The following is an 18,554-nucleotide window of genomic DNA, read 5'->3' as shown; positions in this document are numbered from 1 at the left end:
GCTCGTCCCTTTCCTGTTAAAAAAGTTGGCAATTTGAGTTGTACCTTAACATGTTGACTGATATTTGATATAATATGATCTCAGAATCTCAAACGACTATCATATCGCAGTCACCATGTTAACGTCCAGCTCAAATCGCTATAATTTTTACCGAAAAATGATGAGTTTGGAGCACAATGAATAGTCGAGTGATCATTTTATAGTTTTTAATAGTTCAGGGACTCAAAAAAGTAACGACATATAGTTAAGGGACTGTTTTATAACTTTTAATAGCTAGGGGACTGGATAAAGTAATATCCCATTATCGGGGACCATTTGCATACTTTACCTAACTAGTTTTGGTGTCGATTTCAGACATGGTAATCCACATATAAGCAATTGTTGGATCTGTGGTCGTCAACTTTGTCTCTTTTTCTTTCTTACTATGTTACTTTTCTTGACTGTCAATTATCAGATTCAATTTCTTTTCTAAAGAATTTACTGTCCAATTATCCTATTTTCAACACGTGTAAGAATATGAATATAAAGATATGATCTCTTAAAATTATAATTAATGTTATAAATTATCCATTTTAGAAGTAGGGGTCAGTGTTCGATCAAGTCGAGACGAATCAAAAAAATTTGATTGGAGTTGATGTGTCTATTTTATAATTCAAATTTGAATTAATTTTTTTGAGTCGAGTCTATAAAATTCGAGCCGAGTCGAATCAAGTTTAATTTTTGAGTTTTTATTTAAATTTAATTGTAAATATTTATAATATTATGATATTATTTAATTCTAATTTAAATTGTTTTTTATACCCATATATAATACATATATATTTATTCATATGTTTTTCATATGTAATGTATATATCATACAAAGTCGAGGGATTTGACTTAAATTTGAAAATCAATCTACTAATTACTAAAAATTTCGAGTTATTTGAGTTGTAAAATATAACTCGAATTGAACATGAAATTTTTTTCGAGTTGAGTTTATGAAATTATAACTCAAAGTTAATTCGAGTCGAGTTTTCTCGAGTCGTGTTGAAAAATTAATTTTTCGAATATAATCGAATTTTGCTCAACATTATTTTTAGGATTAAATTATAATTTATATATGAAGATTCCTTTGCCTGCAAAAGGTTAGAGATGCATGAACAATGAACATATATAAACAATTCTGTTAAGCACGGCCTTATCTAGTTTATCTCTAAGCAGAACAGGCCAAGAAAAGGTAAAATTATGATTTTCGTCCTCTGTAGTGTATTTCACTTGGGATTTAGTCCATATAGTTTAATCTGATACAATTTAATGCTTCAATTATTATTATTATTATACTTTAGTCCATATCATTGACATCGTTGCAAGTTTTCAGTAGTCTGTTGATGTTAAATAAAATAAAGTCCAAATCAGATATTTTGAAGACATGATGTTAGAAGACATGCATCCAAGGGCATATGTCCTACTCTTTGAAGAGTTTAAGTTTAATTAAACCTGAATTATTCGAATCAGATATTATGATACTCAAATTCGACTCATTCGAGATAATAACGATGAAATTTACAGTTATAAAAAGACACAAGCTTCTAAAACTCATTGATCAATCGAGCTTTAATGAATAAAGTTGTCCCACGAGAGAAATGAATCCACGCTATCAACCCATTGTTGATTAATGATGGAATTGGTTTCCCCTATTGAAGATTTGTTGGATTCTTGGTTCAACCATGAATCTAAATCAAAGCTCTCACATAACATTTGATAGTCATTGAATAGGTCATTCGTTTCGTCGAAATTCAATTCGATTTCCTCCGGTTTCTCGTCGTTCTTTCTCGGAGAAACTTCGATCACGTCCCGTCGATCGTCGTCGTTCGGCTTACTCAAAAAATCCCCGTCGATTTTCTCTACAGGCTTGTGTGTCACGGGGTCTAACCCTAGGAGCTTTAACTTCTTCTTGATCTTAGTATTCCAATGGTTCTTGATCTCGTTATCGGTCCGGCCTGGGAAATGCGACGCGATCTTCGACCACCTAGAAAACATCCATCTTTTTTGTTAGAAGGTATAATGTTAAAAAATGTCTCTAATATTTGATTAAATAGACACTTTGGTCTCTATCTTTTTGGAGTATTATAGCCCCTAGCGTTTCATTTTAGAGTAAAAAGGCCCGTAATGTTTGACTAAATAGTCATTTTGGCCCCTATTCTTTTTACTTGGAGCATTTTGGCCCCTGAAGTTTCATATTTGTGTAAAAAGCTCTATATTTTATAGCATTAATTGTTTGTTAACTAACGATTTCCATATTTTGGAGTCTTGTTAGAATAGGCAGGCGATATGAACTGATTATGTCACGTAAGATAAAGATTTTGAGGTTTACCTATTCCCAAGACACGAATGGAGTTGAATAATCTGATCCTCCTCGGATTCGGTAAACGCTCCTCTCTTAAGGTCCGGTCTCAGATAATTAATCCATCTTAATCTGCAACTTTTCCCACATCGCAACAACCCTACAACCAATGCAAACACCATTAAAATCGAAACCTGATCCACTGAACTTCATGTGACAAAGGAAAGAACTGGAAGCGGGAATTTAAATAGCGGCAATGACCGCAACAACATCCCTTATGTTCGCAATCGCAATAAACACGATCGCAACTGTAATTTAAATCCCTGACAGTAAGTTACCTGCAAGCTTGGGGACAGTTCGCCAGCAATGTATACCATTGTTGACTATAAAGTTCATCAACTTATGATCTTCCTCTATCGTCCACGGCCCTCGCTTTAAACCGACCTTGTCACAACACGGCTGCCGTCCCATCTTTTCCGGTGAACTCAGCGGCGGAAAACACGGTGACAATGCTGGTTTAAAAACGGCGAACTCTGATGAGCTCTTGCTTGAAGACGATGGAAATGATCAGAATATATAACAAACAAAAAACGAGGGTGGTCTTCGTTGACAAATTAAACCCTATTTTTTCATTGGGTTTTACTTTATTTAAATATAAAAGAAAAGGAAAAATTCAAAGAGAGATTCCATGGGGATGAAGCTGGCCAGTTTTGTCGTTGGGGACGACTTTATCATCTGTGGTTTAAAAGAGATTCTTTAGTTTCTTAAGAGTTTTGTTCCTTGCCAAACAAGTCAATGTGATTTAGTTGATGACAAAAAATGGTTACATTCCAACAGTATAATATATGTAGGTAGAGGCTCTTGGATCGTGGATCTATGATGGATGAAGAGGCTCTCAAGTTGTAGGTCATCGCTAATTTTGACAAGGTACAAGGATAAAATTCCAACAATATAGTACAATGTTACTCAATTAGGGTTACTATATTTCTACAACTTTATGTGTCAACTATACTAAAAGTACAATTATCCTACTTCTTACACAAGAAACTTCAAAGCTAATATAATCATTTATATATAAGTAATGATTATATGGAGGGAATCATTGATGACAAGATATAATAAAAATATTGATATTTTAAAAAGAAAAAAAAATCAAAAATTAAATCCATGTGACATCTCGTGTAACGTATGGCTAACTATAGCCGTTAGAATAGTCGAAAAACAATGAATGAAAACTTAGAAAATCGGCGACCTTTCGCGACACTTTTCACAACGATCGACGTAATTTCATAATGGGTGAGGGATTGGATTTTGGTCGCGGCGACGAGACGGTTCTGATGGTATCAATAGTGACGGCCACAAACCGATGATGGTCACACATAAATTTTAGGTCTTTTTAGTTTTTTTAATTATAATATTAAATATTTTTTAAAATATATTTTTTAGAAATGTTATATGTGATACACCTATCAGATAACAATTAAATTTGAGAGTTGTTATTGTTTAGACATTTAAAAGTTTAAAGTTGGAAAAGCTAAATAGTTATTTTTAATAAAAATTCTTTAGGTACCAAAAATTAATTTGAGATATAATTTAAACACCTAAGTGTGCGCTTGATTCACGGAATGTAAGATTACCAGTGGGAATAAAAGATTACCAGGGAATAGGATTACTGGGAATGTTGTATTTTGTGTTTGGTTGGTTTAGCAGGAATGTAAGATTATCGTGTTTGGTTAAAGGAATAAAAGATTATTGGAATGTATATTTGATCAAATTGTCCTTATTATATATTTGTTTTTTTAAGAAGTTGAAAAATATTTATATATTTTCTATAAAAAATTTAAATTCATAAAATTTATATAAATTTTTTACAAAATTGAAAATATAAAAAGTTTTAATGAAAGGGTAAAATTTTATTTTAACCCCTGAACTTCATATAAAATTTTAATTATATATTTTTTGTAAATCTAAAATAGTTTAAGGATAAATTTGTAATTTAACATTCGTAGAATTTTTATTATTCAATGACAGAATAATAATATTTAAAAAAATTTAAGGGCATTTTAGTCCAAAACGCCGGTAATCCAACAATACCTAAGGAAATGGAGGTAATGACATTCCCGGTAATATACTCAAAAAAATCTACTATTGGTAATGTAAGATTACCGGGAATGACATTCCCGGCCAACTAAACGAGAAAATGTAGATTTCATTCCCATGGGAATCTCACATTCCCCCACCCAAACACACCATAAAAATATATTAAGTATAGGGAATATTAAACCAAGTCAAGTCCATCATTTCTTTATATATATATATAAAGGTAAAGAAAGAGCAGACAATAAGGAAAGTATACAAGGAACAGACAGGGACCGACCCAGAGGCCGGTGAACTGATAAGAGGCTAACCATAATACAAGACAACATGATCACCAGAACTTTTTAAATTTTTAATCTTTTAATTTTAAAATTTATATTTTATACGAATATATTAACTTTTTTATATGTATTTAAAGTTTGGGTAAAGTACAGAAATAGTCCTCCGTTGATAGGTGTTACTTTATTGAGTCCTTAGACTATCACAAGTTACAAAATAGTCCCTCGACTATAATCCGTTGCTTTTTTAAGTCTTCTGACTATTAAAAGTTATAAAATGATCACCCAACTATTCATTGTGTTCCAAACGCGTCCTTTTCCCGTTAAAAATATTACAATTTGAGCTGAACGTTAATATGTTGACTAATATATAATATAATATGATCTCAGGATCTCAAACGAGTGTCATATCTCAGTCAGCATGTTAATGTCCAGATCAAACTGATATCAATTTTTAATGAAAAAAGACAAGTTTAGAATACAATTAATAGTCATGTAACCATTTTGTAACTTTTAATAGTCGAATAACTCAAAAAAACAACGTCCTACAATTAGGTGACCATTATTTATACTGAATATGCATTGAATATAAATATAAGATACATTAAAAATTTGAATTTGTTTTAGTGAGAGTCCTTAACACAGAAGGAAGAAATAAAATAATATAAAACTGAAGGATTTATCATATCTTTAGGTTCATGCATGTCCAAAGTGATGAATATTCCCTACAATGCACAATAATTGATGTAATAAATTTATTGGTTATTTATTTATTTATTTAGGGCTAAATGCTGGCTTTGTTGGGGTTTTACAAAACAATAAGCTTGAGTATCCTAACAAAGATTGTTCTTCCTTTCTGCTGTTATATAGTTGTTGGTATTTAAAATTTTAAATCAAATTTTTGATATTTTAGTACCCGTACTTAAAAAATTAACGTGTTTAGTATTTAAACTACCAGTTTTGGTTCGTTTTAGTATATAAACTTTCATTTTTATAAACTTAACAAATTAGGTACTAAAATGGAACAAAAACTAAACTTTAGGTATGGGTTTTAAAAAATTGAAAGTTTAAGTAATAAAACGTATCAAAATCGATAGTTTAAGTACTAAAAACATAATTTACCCAAATCTTTATTACTAAAGATCGAAACTTGATCAATTGATTGATCGAAAACCATAATTAAAGATGGACACGGGACCTGAATCCGAAGAGTTTTTACAAAAAATTAAGTTCATGTTGGGTTAGATTTTTCAGAAGATAAATTTGGTCTAAGGGATTAAAGAGAATATTGTTCTCCCTAAAGATCATAGGTTCGAGCAGTTACATCTGCAGGATATATGTTGATAATAGTTAAAAAAATTGTCCCCTCCATTTTATATTGTTAATTTACTTTGTCCCCTTGAACTAGAATCATGGTCCGTCCATGAACACATATATATTTTAGGATTTTATGTGACCATCCACGCAACATCGTAGATGGATCGAGGGGGTTGATAGGGAAGGTCACCCTCTAAAAATTTCTTTTTATATATTTTAAATAATATTTTTATATTTTTTATTAATTATTTATTTTTCCTCCTAAATATTATAAATTCGTACTTAATATAAAATTATGTATATTCAACTTTCCACTTATATCAGAAAAAATTTACGGTCACCATTAATTATCATCTCTTCAACCTCAACAAAAACTATTTTAAAATTAAATCATTACTCATTAGCTGACTCTGCTTATAAATAAGTCTATTTTATACCTATATTTTAATATATTTTGAATAAAATATAAATCGTCAAACAATTTAGTATAGTTATCCACTAGGAAATTTTGGCATTTAAATTTTGCAGATGAAATTCAACAGCTGGTTCCTATCAAATAAATAAAAGAATGTTTAATTATGAAATAAGTGTCCAAATTGTACATTTTTTTTTTCAATCGTCTAGGTGTCTAATGTTACAAATATTATTATTTTAGGTGACTGGGCCGTAACGATTGTTAAATTCTAACCATAAGTGGCATGTGTTCCGTTCTGGTATTTTTTTTAAACTTTATTTAAAATAAAAAAAAAAATTTTTTTTTTAAAAAAACCCAAAAAAAATATAAAACCTCAAAACTTTGAAAACTAATTTTAATCCCTAAACTCATGCCGACTGTAGTCGTTTGACGTCGATCGAACCTCCACCCTATAACAAGACAAACCCGACCATAAATGTCACATCTTCAATAAAGGAAACGACGAAATTATGACCCAAAATCACGCCTCTGGCAAACCCCCCAATTTCACGACACTCAAGAGATCCAATGACACGTATGACGAAAAGGGAGATGATGGCCAACCAGGGAGATGGTAAGGGTGGCATTGGTGACAACGATCATGGTCGGCAAGGGAGGTTAGGGTTAGGGATTTAGGATTTGAGATTTTTTAGGGATTTAGGGGTTTTGTAATTTAAAAAATAGGGTTTTTTTTTATAAATATAATATTTTTTTTTTAAAAAAAATTAAAATTACTAGAGCGTGACATATGTCACTTCACAAAAAATTTTAACGGTCGTTACGTTCCGGGCACCTAAAATAGTAATGCAACGTTTGTAACATTAGACACTTGGATGATTTAAAAAAAAGTTTGGACACCTATTTAAGAAAAATGATATAATTTGGGCACTTGTTTTATAATTAAGCCTTAAAAATTAAGAGAGAAAAGAAGAAAATAAAAAATAAAATCATCAGTATCATATGCTAGATAGAGAATGTTTTAAAAATGAATTAAAAGCCATTAAAAATATAAATATCTTTATCTTGATTTGTGAGGGAAGCTAAATAAAGTAATTTTGTTCCAATTAAAGATTATGCCATTGGTAGGTGTGAACTTGAAAGTGAAATTTCCGTTCAACTCATTAATATATTCGTATTCTATATTTTTCGATAAAATAAAATATTTGGGTCAAAATATTTTTAAAATAAAAAAAATTAAACGACTATTTAGATAAATATTATGAGAACTTTTTATTTAAAATAAAACGTTATGGAATAAAATAATAAAATAATTATTTTGACAAAATTAAGAATCGTTAACCCTAAAATCAAACGTTAAGAAATATTATACCTATGATTTTTTTAAAAGATGGGCCCTGGTTTTTTTTAATTAAATTAGGGTGATTATAAAGTAGTATTTGTTCTAAATACTCTCGGTCAATTTGATAATGAACGTTCAAACACTTTTACTACAGTCGTTGGTGCTCGAACTTAAAACCTCTAAAAATAATAACTATTCTCTTAATCACCGAAATAATTTAGTCTGTGAGATAGTCATGATTTTAAATATTAACTCTTACATTTTTAATTATTCTTCAAAACTTTTCTATTTTATTTTTTATATAAAAAATAATCTTAAAGGTCCTTGTTGATAATGATATTTGCATCTCTTTCTGGCAAAAATAAGTGTCTATTAATTAATTAATATGTTTGACAAAATGATTATAATAAGATTCTTCTTCAAAATATTGCCATTGGTGCACTTAGTCATATAACTTAGCTAGTTTTTACGTCCCAAGGATAAAATAATTTTCAGTCCCTCAACTTGGCAAGTTTTTCAATTGTGATCCTAAATTTGAGTTTTTAATTATTTCGATGATACGATACTCTAAAATCGTATTGTGTGTCACATCATTAAAATGAAAAATTTGTCAAATTCATGGACTAATATAACATAAAGTATTAAGGAATAGAAGTCGTTTATGCCATCTTTTAAGGTTATTGTATCACGCTCTCTTTAGTCTTTTCCAACTCATTTCTTATCTGTGTTTAAAATTACTGAACTTGTGTGAGTAAAGATTTAAGGACCAAATTGAAAATAATTATAAAATTAAAGGAATAAAGTTATTTTCATCCCCATCTTGATTCATTTATTAACAGCATCGAATGCTTAATCTGACTTTTTAAAGGAGAAATAACAAAAGAAAAATAATTACTCCCATTGTCACATTTAAATAGTTCCCTATTGATTTTTTTGTCTATTTTTTTAAACTTTAATTTATTATTATTTAAAATTTATTATTGTTAAAAATATAAAAAAAATATTTTAAAAGTCTTTAATCAAGTAGTTTTGAAATTTACATTTAATAATATTTAAAATAATCATAATCGAAGTTTAAAATTACTTGATAGATTCGACAAAACAATTCTCTATAGCAAGAGGATCATTTTGTAATTTTTAATAATCGGGAGACTCAACAATACGATTTTTTTTGCGGGACGGATATAGTAATTCAGTATCTACAATTTCACATTTAAATTACATAAAGAATTGTGAGTTTTGAATTTATGTGGAATTAAAAAGGGTAAAGTACACAAATAATTATCTGATTATAGGGTTCTATTTTGTTGAGTCTCCCGATTATTTAAAATTACAAAATGATCATATCGAATCTATCAACTACTAAAAGCTACAAAATGATTATCTGACTATTAATATGTTCCAAACGAATCCTCTTCCGTTAAAAAATTAACAATCGTCTAAGTTGAATGTTCACTATTTGATTAAGATATGATAAAATTATATTTTAATGATGTCTATTATCACGATTATTGTTTTCAAGCATTGGCTTGATGACATAACATAATATTTCAAGTACTGACTTTACTACATAACATAAACAAACTCGATACACAAAATACAACTCAAACAGTTGTGAAACCAAATTTTATCATATTTCAATGAACAAATTAACTTCCAGCTCAAAAAGCCGTTATTTTTTAACCAAAAAAACGAGTTCAAAACACTCATTGAACTAAGAACAATAATAAATTCTTATTAAATATACGGGAAATGCTTGCAATGCGGGAAAAAATTATAACTTCAGTTGGTTTAAAATTAATAACAAGATTCAATACTTCAGTGGATCTGTCTCTCTCAAACTACATACAACCATCGTGTCGAATAACAAAGCAACGGAAACAACGACCGAAAACATCCGACCTCCGGTCTCAATGCTCCATCAAGGCAGTTTCGGTTTCTGAAAGCGGAGCTGCACGAAACGAACACAACTTGCTAAGATTTCAAAGTGCATTTATATAAAGTTTATAATGGTATTACTTTGCGAGTAAAGCAAACATACCGAGCAAATCCTCGTAAGCATCCGCGAACATGGACGTTTCCATAAGCAAAGGAGGGGAGAAGACCTGATCCTGAGCTTCTTCCATGTCGAAAAACGATTGGCCATCAGAAGCTGCAGAACTTGAAGCACCGGCGGAGAGAAATCCATTGCCTTGATCGTAGTCATTAAGAGAATCTATATTGTTCAACATTTGTGGCAAGTCACCGTAGTTGTTACTCCCAATATGGCCATTACCGGCACGGCCGTTGAGCAAGGTGTTGTCTGTTTGAGTAGAAAATAATCTCTTAGTCCTTATAGGGCCAACTTTATTTTCCGGTTCCCCACGAGAAAAATTTGTTGATGAAACGGGTACAAAGAAGTGTTCGGAAGTTTCATTAGATTGACCGTCACATAATGACTCCGAATTGGAGGATGGCGTTGACAGTGCAGCTTGCCTCACAGACTTTTTTAAGTTCTGAATATAAGAAAATTCACTTTCTGCAACAAAAAATGTGTTAAATTACCGACTCTCGTTCAATTGATAAAAGAAGAAGCATTACATCGATAACACGTAGGGAGACAAGCGGAGCATGAAAAGAAGCAAACCTTGGGGCGGGTAATCTACTTGATTGCTTACTAGAGGTTGTTCCACTGAATTCCTTTCAGAAAAAGTTCCAATTTGGTTGGTCTCAGGAGCGAATGTATGTCGCCTTTGCATGTTTCCACCTTTTCCAGCCGAATTTGGGGTCAAGGGAGCTCGCTTTTGCACGGTTCCACCTTTTCCAGATGAATTCGGAGTTGAACTAAATAATTGCGGGAGCTTTAAAGCAGGTGGGCTAGCTGAAATCTTCTCAAGCTGAACAGCAGACATTTTGGAAGTAATGTCACCAACATCATCAGAGCTACTTTCCTGTTTGATCCACAAAAACATCTTAAAAATGAATCATAGGTTCTACAAACACAAATATTCAAAGCTTCAAATGTTTGTATGACATGAAACATTGATTAACATAATTTACCAAGGTCCTTCCACTGCTCTGAGCTTGATTAGGCGAGGAGGCTTGACCGCGATGTTTGGCCATTGGAGGTAAGTTGGAGGACATGCTATTTACTTTCTCTGTACACTCTGATATCGACTTCTCGATTGATGGAGCAACTTCCTTTAGTTGGTTAATAAGCACCTGCATTTAAATGGTATTAGAAATTTGTGCGTGTCATCTAAAACAAAGAATAGAATCTTGAGTCAACAATGAAGTGCCAAGAAAAGCCCTTTAGGTTTAACTTAGAAACTATAACAACAATTTGCGGTTTAGAAGAGGTGCGTGTCTAAGCGTATTTGCTAACCCACAAACATAGGGATGGCAATGGGTCGGGTCGGGTCGGGTCGGGTTTTTGGGCTACCCGACCCGAGAAGAAAGGGTTCTCCACCCGTGACCCGACCCGACAAAATTAATGTTTCACCCGACCCGACCCGACCCGAATATATGACTTAGAAACCCGACCCGACCCGACCCGACGAATAAAAAAAAAATTAATTCAATGAAACAGTGACTTAATTGAAAAAAATTATATATGGAGGGATATTATTGTAATTATCCCTAAAATATAAGATAAAATATATATTTTTCGGGTCGGGTCGGATTTTTTACCCTAAACCCGACCCGACCCGACCCGAACAGTGCATTTAAAAAAACCCGACCCGAACCCAATTTTTTTTAAAAAAAATCCGATCGGGTCGGGTCGGAACCCGTCGGATTCGGGTTGAGTTGCCATCCCTACACAAACATGCACATATAAAGCAAAGAAAAAGAAGCAAACAATAATATATTCCCACTAGATTTTTACACATCCACAAAGAAGTTAGGTAGTTACAAGTTTCTTTTAATAAATATAGGTGAAACAAAAAACCCATTAATATCCCTACATGGATATTTTTACGTTTAGTTCGTTTTAATATTTCACTTATTTTATTTAAACAACTAACTTGCTTCTTGACTTGTGACGCCAACTTGATCAAAAGTTTTAAGGAAAAAAAGATTCATTCAATTCTCAATCTCCACATGACTTAAACTAAAACTTCCATAAACTAACATTTCCAGATATTTTCAGTTTTAGATCCTAAAGAAATAACTACTTAAAGTGAAATGGATATTTCTTTACCTGAAAGCTAGCCAGGTGTTGCTGATGCTCAGCCAGAGTAGCAGCTAATGACTCGGCATGACCACTTGTGCCACCTTCATGTGCGCTTCGTAGAATATCAGGACCCTCTCCGTCATTAGCTTTTGCCTGCAAAGCAATAGTAATAGTATTATTACATACAAGCACCTTACTTCAACACCGATAGCAACATAAAATCCACAATTCCATAAAAAAAAAGTGAATCATATCTTGAATTTCTAAATTATTTTTGAATACTTCAGAAGGTGCAAACAGAAAATTGCATATTTCTGATATACCATAAAAGATTTCTAGTTCACATCTCCAAAAGATGAAAACAATTTAAGTGAAAGGTTTTGCACATAACATAAAAGTTTTGCCCATAGAAGACGGAAAATACAGGCATATATTGCGTTACCACAACTTCAAACTTGTTTAAAAGTATGCCCTGGGTAAATAAAATTGGCTATACCACAAATTTAAATGATATCAGATTAGTAATTATGTGACGTATAGACATAATTGTATTAACAAATTCAGTATAATTCTGATGGCCAAGTATTAAAACAAACTAAGCTAGCTGACTTAACAAAAACAAAATAAAACGGCATACCAGTTGAAGTGACTGTTTATGAATGCGTTGCAGTGCATGTGTCCAACGTCTAATAACTTCTGCTACATCAACAGTCTGGTGGATTCTACCACTTCTATCATCTACCCGAGAAAGTGTCTCGTCATTGAACTGTGGTGATATCCATCATTCTGTTCTTTGCCAGATGGCCAAGTATTAAAACAAACTAAGCTAGCTGACTTAACAAAAACAAAATAAAACGGCATACCAGCTGAAGTGACTGTTTATGAATGCGTTGCAGTGCATGTGTCCAACGTCTAATAACTTCTGCTACATCAACAGTCTGGTGGATTCTACCACTTCTATCATCTACCCGAGAAAGTGTCTCGTCATTGAACTGTGTGTGATATCCATCATTCTGTTCTTTGCCATCCAAATCAGACTGAACAGATAATATATCAGAAGGAAGAACTTGTGAACTCTGATCCATAGCTGAAAGCAAAGATGAACCGGAGATGCGATACCTGGAAAATGATACATATGAGAAGGTGTGAAAAAATGTGCCATGTGCACCATCCAAAGTGACATGCAAGAGCAAATTACCTATGCTCCCTATGAGCTATCAAATCCTCGATAGGGCCTGAAGCAAGAACTTCATGCTGGCCTGGACATATGGGTTGAAATCAAGATTATGAACATCATACAAGTTAATGAAGATACAGATGAGCGCAGTTTACGCATGGGCAATTACTTTTACGAGATAATATAGACTCCCATAAGCGAGTAGCTTTTGCAACCAAATGAGAATTCTGACTTGAAGTAGAGACAAGATCATCCCATAGCTCTCCTTCCAACTTCACTTTGTTCCTTAAGTCATGTAGTTTTTCCAGCTCTTGCTGCAAATAAGCCTAAGATCCAGGTTTTCCAAAGGAAAGGCATTAGTTAAAGATATTAAGTCAAAGTCATCCCTTAACAAAAGGAAAGGAGCGGAGAGGTTATATTGATCATTTGACATAAAAACTCTAAAAGAGTAAGTAATTAGCTATCTATTTACCTCCTCAGCGCAAAGACCACGAAATTCTGCAGTCATTTCATGAGCCAAATTTGACCACATTGCCTGTCTCTGCACTGCTGTTTCTGCATTTTTCAAAAATCTCCTCCGTTCAAGAGCGATCCTAGCCTGTTTAGAAACAAGCATGTTACTTCACGGCCATAGAAGGTCTAATAAAAAGGGCTTTTCGAAACTACATGCTGAAACTATAACACAGAAGCTCCAAAAAAAGGACCTAATATTAGGAACTGTAATTGCGCTTCATTACAGAGAGTCTATAGAGATGCATTACTTTTGTTACAGGAAGTAGTGAAGCAGCATGTGAAAATGCAACATCGGTCAACGGTGCAGGCAATGGGTTAGAAGCAACATCTGTGGCGAAATTCCTTCTATGAACCTCTCGCAATGCATGCAACGAAAGTTGCCACAAAAGTTCAACAAATCTATAAAACCAAAACATAAGAAAGCCTAATGTGAAGATGGATTAACAAAATTCATTTACGAAGAAAACCTACTCGCAGATAAAACAATTCAAGCTTTTCGAATCTTGCAATGCTATTCAGCGCCAGTAGTAGAATATCCACTATAATGAGCCAAATGTAACTAGAACTAAGTAACAGAAGCAAGCCAATCAATATACTTTCCCATTTTGCTAGGCTTTCTTAAATTTTCTTGGGCAACCAAACAGAAATTAACTGCTAACCTCGGTCCACAACAAGTAGCCAGCGAAGAAACCCTCGAATTACTCCTCGGTAAAGCTCCTTGTGCTTCCAGCTCGGTAATTATCCCTTGCACAACCTAAATTAATAACAAATAAAAAAATCAAACAAAACAGTGAAATTCGAAATTCAAAAGCGAAAAAGTGAAAACGAATAAATCGAGAAATAAACCTTTCGAAAATCACGAGATTGCGCTGAGTCAAAAATCGGCCAAACTCGATCGAAATCCTGAAAGATCCGAGAGCAAAAAACTCATCACAAAACAAACACGGACCAGATCAAAACCAAAACCGAAGAGAAGATCGTTACTCTGGCGGATTGAGCGGGGCCACGAAGAGAAGAGAGGATGAAGTAAAGAAGCTGTTCGCCTAATTTAGGGTTGGAATGACGGAAACGTCCCACCCGAGGGGTTCCGTTGGAGGCTCCGAGATCGATAATCGATGGATCCAAACCTAAAAGCAAGCAATTTGTATACATTGCGCTTTCAAGCTCTATCTCTCTCTCCTTTTCTCTGTCCATTGTCATCTCTCTCTCTCTCTCTCTCTCTCTCTCTCTGAATTTTTTTTTGTTTGGGAGAAAAAGGATCAAAACATTGAAATTTAGAAATGGTGGGTATTTCAATTGGGGGGTTGATTTTAAATTTTAGAAAGTTGAGGGATTTTTTTTGAAAATTTGGTGAAGGGATGGGACCGTGTGGGGATAAAGCGAGTCACGTTTAGCCGTTTGAAATTGATGGAGACAAGAGACATAAAGTGAAGGGGTCGTTGCTAACGTGCGCTTGGGGAAAACTGTTGCCGAATGCCGGCCTGCTTTGAAAGTTGTTTAGGTGGCGGCTTCCGGTTTTTTCTTGTACGGATGTTTGTTTGTTTTTTACCTTATGATTCGTTGCTCCGTTAATTTTCTATTTTTTAATTTTGTCTAGATTATTAAAATTTGAATTTTTATAATAATAATAATAATTAGAGAAAATAACTTCAGTGACCAAAGATCTCATATAATATATGATTTTAACCAACTTTTTTCGGATTTGCCAAAATGACCAACAAAATCACAATGTGCTCGCTAATTCGCAACGCGATCTCCATTATCGCAAATTCGCGTTGCATTTTCGTAATGCGATAGTTGAAAATCGCGTTGCGATGGTCTACAGTGTCGTTGCGATTTTCCCAATTCGCAATGCGAATAAGTAAATCGCAACGCGAATTGGGAAAATCGCAATGCGATATTGACTATCGCAATGCGATAATACAAAATCGCAACGAGATACTTACTTTCGCAACGCGATACTGACTTTCGCAACGCGATACTGACTTTCGCAACGCGATAATACATAATCGCAATGCGATTTTCAAAGCGCCATTAGTATCCTGGCCAAGTATTTTATTTTTAAATTCCAAACACGAATATTAATATATTGGAACACTGAACCGTCCACAGTATATCCCGTAATCGCAACTCATAACCTAAAACCTAAAATCACAACTCAGTCATCTCCATCTCTCACTCTCTCACCCATCTCCGACGAAATCCTCCCCATCTCCGGCGAAATCCGTCTATCTCCATCTCTCAGAGCCACCCTCACAATCAGAAATGGAAAATCAACCAAATCAACCAACGAGGGTTAGTTTTTTTTAATTATTTTTTTTTGAAATTTTTGCATTATTATTAGGTTTTTCATATTGAAATTGATGATAAGTTTACTGGTAATTTCAATAATAGATTAACCATTTCACTTAGATTGCTTATTAAATCAACCGAATCGCAACGCGCAAATCGCAACGCGATTTTAGTTTCGCGTTGCGATTCTCTCGTTGCGATAGTCAAATTCGCGTTGCGATAGTCATTTTCGTGTTGCGATTTTCATTTTCAGAAACTATTCTTCTTCTGCAAATTGAAACTTGAATGAATTGCATTACTTCAACCAAAAAACAAAGACAAATACGAAATTCACAGTGTTGCAAATTTAAGTTTGAAGAATAAACTACTACTCTTTATGTTTATTATTGTTTTTGGTATATCTTCACAGTGTAGTTTTTGGTATATCTAATTTAGTATGTTTATTGTTTTTGTAGAACTTTTATTCGGCTCAATTGACCTTGAGAAATAAAGTCAGCCTGGCCAAAACAATTACGTCGAAGCTTTTCACCTGCACAAAGCAAAATGTTTGAGGATACATGCTTCGGGCCATGGCTGAAAGTACAACATCCCGGTGGAGATGCGATGTTGACACACCTGTTTCTTCAAACCATGACTAGCGATCTACCAGAGACTATACAACGTCGTGATGAAGAGATATGGTTTGATTTTCCACCGGCGTATACGTGTTTTGGGCGGGAGGAGTTTTGCTTAATCACCGGTCTACGCTTCGGACACGATGATGTAGGTTGGTACACTAGACACATTACCCGCCCATCATGGCTATCCCGGGTTTTTCCTAAGCTGGAGAGGCCGAGTCTACACGTAGAAGACCTGACAAGATTGTTGAATAATAAAGACGGTTTTACTCGGATGGATGACGTCGACGTTGTCCGAGTATGCCTTCTAATTCTTTTGCATGCCGGCTTTTTAGGCAGAGAGGCCAACAACCTATTCCAAATGATCTAATCAAATTGGTAGAAGACCTAAATGCGTGGAACTGTTTCCGTGGGGCTCGTATTTATGGAAAGCTACATGGAATAAGTTATCGTCTGCCTTGGATGATCGAAAAAGTTTGCATGGCGATGGTTCCAAATACACTTTGACAGGCTTTATTTGGGCCTTTAAGGTAAGAATTTTTATATGATGTTTCCAAAATTATAAGTAATTATTTAACAATTACTAATGTTTGTTATTATATTGTTTGTAGATTTGGATATTTGAGGCCTTTCCCGCCATGAAGACATATGCAATAAAAACTTCAAATGATATTCCCAGGGCTATTTCTGGAAGAGGAAACGGACCTTGCAATGGGAAGATTTACTACGGTATACGACAATAAATAATGTAAGTTAACATAAATACTACCATATGTTTATAAACAAGTTATTACTAGTACACGTTTAACTTTGTTTGAGCTTTTATATTGTTAGGAGGCCAACACTCCTCTACAGAGGCTGACACCCACGGAAGCTGAGCTTGCCACTGATTGGTGGCAATCTAGTAAGCGTTTTTTTGATAGAACGGTTGATGAGCAGCCTCCACTTCGGGAGCCATCACCTCGCCCAGAGCTATCACCTCACCCAGAGCCATCATCTGATCGACCCGGCTATACACCTCCACAACGACAGCCATAACCTATTCTGTCACATCATCGAGCCTCTTCTCCACCATCACCGTAAGATAGGCGACCGGCAAAGATCACGACGTTTATCTCTGTTCTCCACCTCAACGGGATGAGTTAGGGGAGTTACGTGATGAGGTCAATGCCTTGCTGAGGAGGTCGGTATTTACGCAAAGACGATGGTGCATGGCGTGTTGAGGTGTCTACATTACGCGGTGAGGTAGCCGCTCTACGTGAGATGGTAGCATCGTTGCAGAATGAGGTTCATACTCTACGCAACGAGGTAAGTTTAAGATTTTTCAACTCGTAATTCATTCGGTTGCTGCCAATACTGCTAAACTGTTTTTGTTAGTATTTGTTTTTGGTTTTGTTTTTGTCTTTTGGTTGAAGTAATGCAATCCATTCAAGTTTCAATTGCAGAAGAAGAATAGTTTACTTTCGCAACACGAAAATGACTATCGCAAACGGAAATGGCTATCGCAATGCGAAAATGAAATCGCAAACGACAAAATCGCATGCGATTGTGTTTCGCGTTGCGATTTTGTCGTTGCGATTTTCATTTCGCATTGCGATAGCCATTTCCGCGTTGCGATAGTCATTTCGCGTTGCGATTTTAAGTTTCGTGTTGCGAAAGTAAACTATTCTTCTTCTGGAATGTTTATATATGTTGTCCTTTTAAATGTTTATATAAGTGCTTACTTCTGGAATGTTATCTGAGCATTTTGTGAACTATGATAGAATAATGACTTGGTGAATACAATGCTAGTTTGAAACATATTGTCTTTGTTTAATATCATGTCTGTTTATTTACTGATTTATGTATTAATTTTTTTAGGGCCGATAAGGTGGATGCTTTACGTCGGTTTTCCTTGCACGACGGAGTTCACGCATCAGACGGCGTGGACGTACTACGTCTCCGTTCACCCCAATGGTGCGAAGACTCGCAAGAAGAAGCCCGAATCACCGGTCATCCCTCAAGAGTCCCCTCCAATCGTTCAAGAGGCC

The 18,554-nt window shown here is 34.2% G+C and overlaps 2 protein-coding genes across 2 annotated transcripts; both read right to left on the bottom strand.

The window, feature by feature from the left end:
• Window positions 1–1,596: 1,596 nt before the first annotated feature.
• Window positions 1,597–2,797, bottom strand: LOC120212961 (myb-related protein 315-like). The gene is made up of 3 exons (XM_039211129.1): window positions 2,665–2,797; window positions 2,357–2,486; window positions 1,597–2,011 (listed from the first exon to the last, which is right to left on the bottom strand). The coding sequence occupies exons 1-3, from the start codon at window positions 2,795–2,797 to the stop codon at window positions 1,597–1,599; spliced, it is 678 nt and encodes a 225-aa protein (XP_039067060.1).
• Window positions 2,798–9,591: 6,794 nt separating this feature from the next.
• LOC120212879 (AUGMIN subunit 6-like) lies at window positions 9,592–14,905 on the bottom strand. Its single transcript, XM_039211067.1, has 13 exons — window positions 14,600–14,905; window positions 14,462–14,518; window positions 14,275–14,369; window positions 13,864–14,014; window positions 13,575–13,700; window positions 13,272–13,428; window positions 13,124–13,184; window positions 12,789–13,044; window positions 11,953–12,078; window positions 10,812–10,973; window positions 10,399–10,702; window positions 9,814–10,290; window positions 9,592–9,723 (listed from the first exon to the last, which is right to left on the bottom strand). The coding sequence occupies exons 1-13, from the start codon at window positions 14,813–14,815 to the stop codon at window positions 9,683–9,685; spliced, it is 2,229 nt and encodes a 742-aa protein (XP_039066998.1). The 5' UTR covers window positions 14,816–14,905; the 3' UTR covers window positions 9,592–9,682.
• Between the last annotated feature and the right edge of the window lie 3,649 nt (window positions 14,906–18,554).

The sequence above is a fragment of the Hibiscus syriacus genome, unplaced genomic scaffold, assembly GCF_006381635.1.
Source record: "Hibiscus syriacus cultivar Baekdansim isolate YM2019G1 unplaced genomic scaffold, ASM638163v2 tig00110017_pilon, whole genome shotgun sequence".
NCBI classification, from domain to species: domain Eukaryota; kingdom Viridiplantae; phylum Streptophyta; class Magnoliopsida; order Malvales; family Malvaceae; genus Hibiscus; species Hibiscus syriacus.
Note: the sequence above shows the minus strand (reverse complement) of the source record. Positions and strands in the feature narration are given on the sequence as shown.

Bases quoted from the DNA above. Each gene is read 5' to 3' on its own strand.
- LOC120212879 (XM_039211067.1), bottom strand. From the start codon at position 14,815: ATGACAATGGACAGAGAAAAGGAGAGAGAGATAGAGCTTGAAAGCGCA. The intron at 14,519-14,599 runs GTAACGATCTTC...CGGATCTTTCAG, and splicing joins GCCCCGCTCAATCCGCCAGA to GATTTCGATCGAGTTTGGCC. The intron at 9,724-9,813 runs GTATGTTTGCTT...CGTTTCGTGCAG, and splicing joins TGCTTACGAGGATTTGCTCG to CTCCGCTTTCAGAAACCGAA.
- LOC120212961 (XM_039211129.1), bottom strand. From the start codon at position 2,797: ATGGGACGGCAGCCGTGTTGTGACAAGGTCGGTTTAAAGCGAGGGCCG. The intron at 2,487-2,664 runs GTAACTTACTGT...CATTGGTTGTAG, and splicing joins AACTGTCCCCAAGCTTGCAG to GGTTGTTGCGATGTGGGAAA. The intron at 2,012-2,356 runs GTAAACCTCAAA...GATGTTTTCTAG, and splicing joins CATTCGTGTCTTGGGAATAG to GTGGTCGAAGATCGCGTCGC.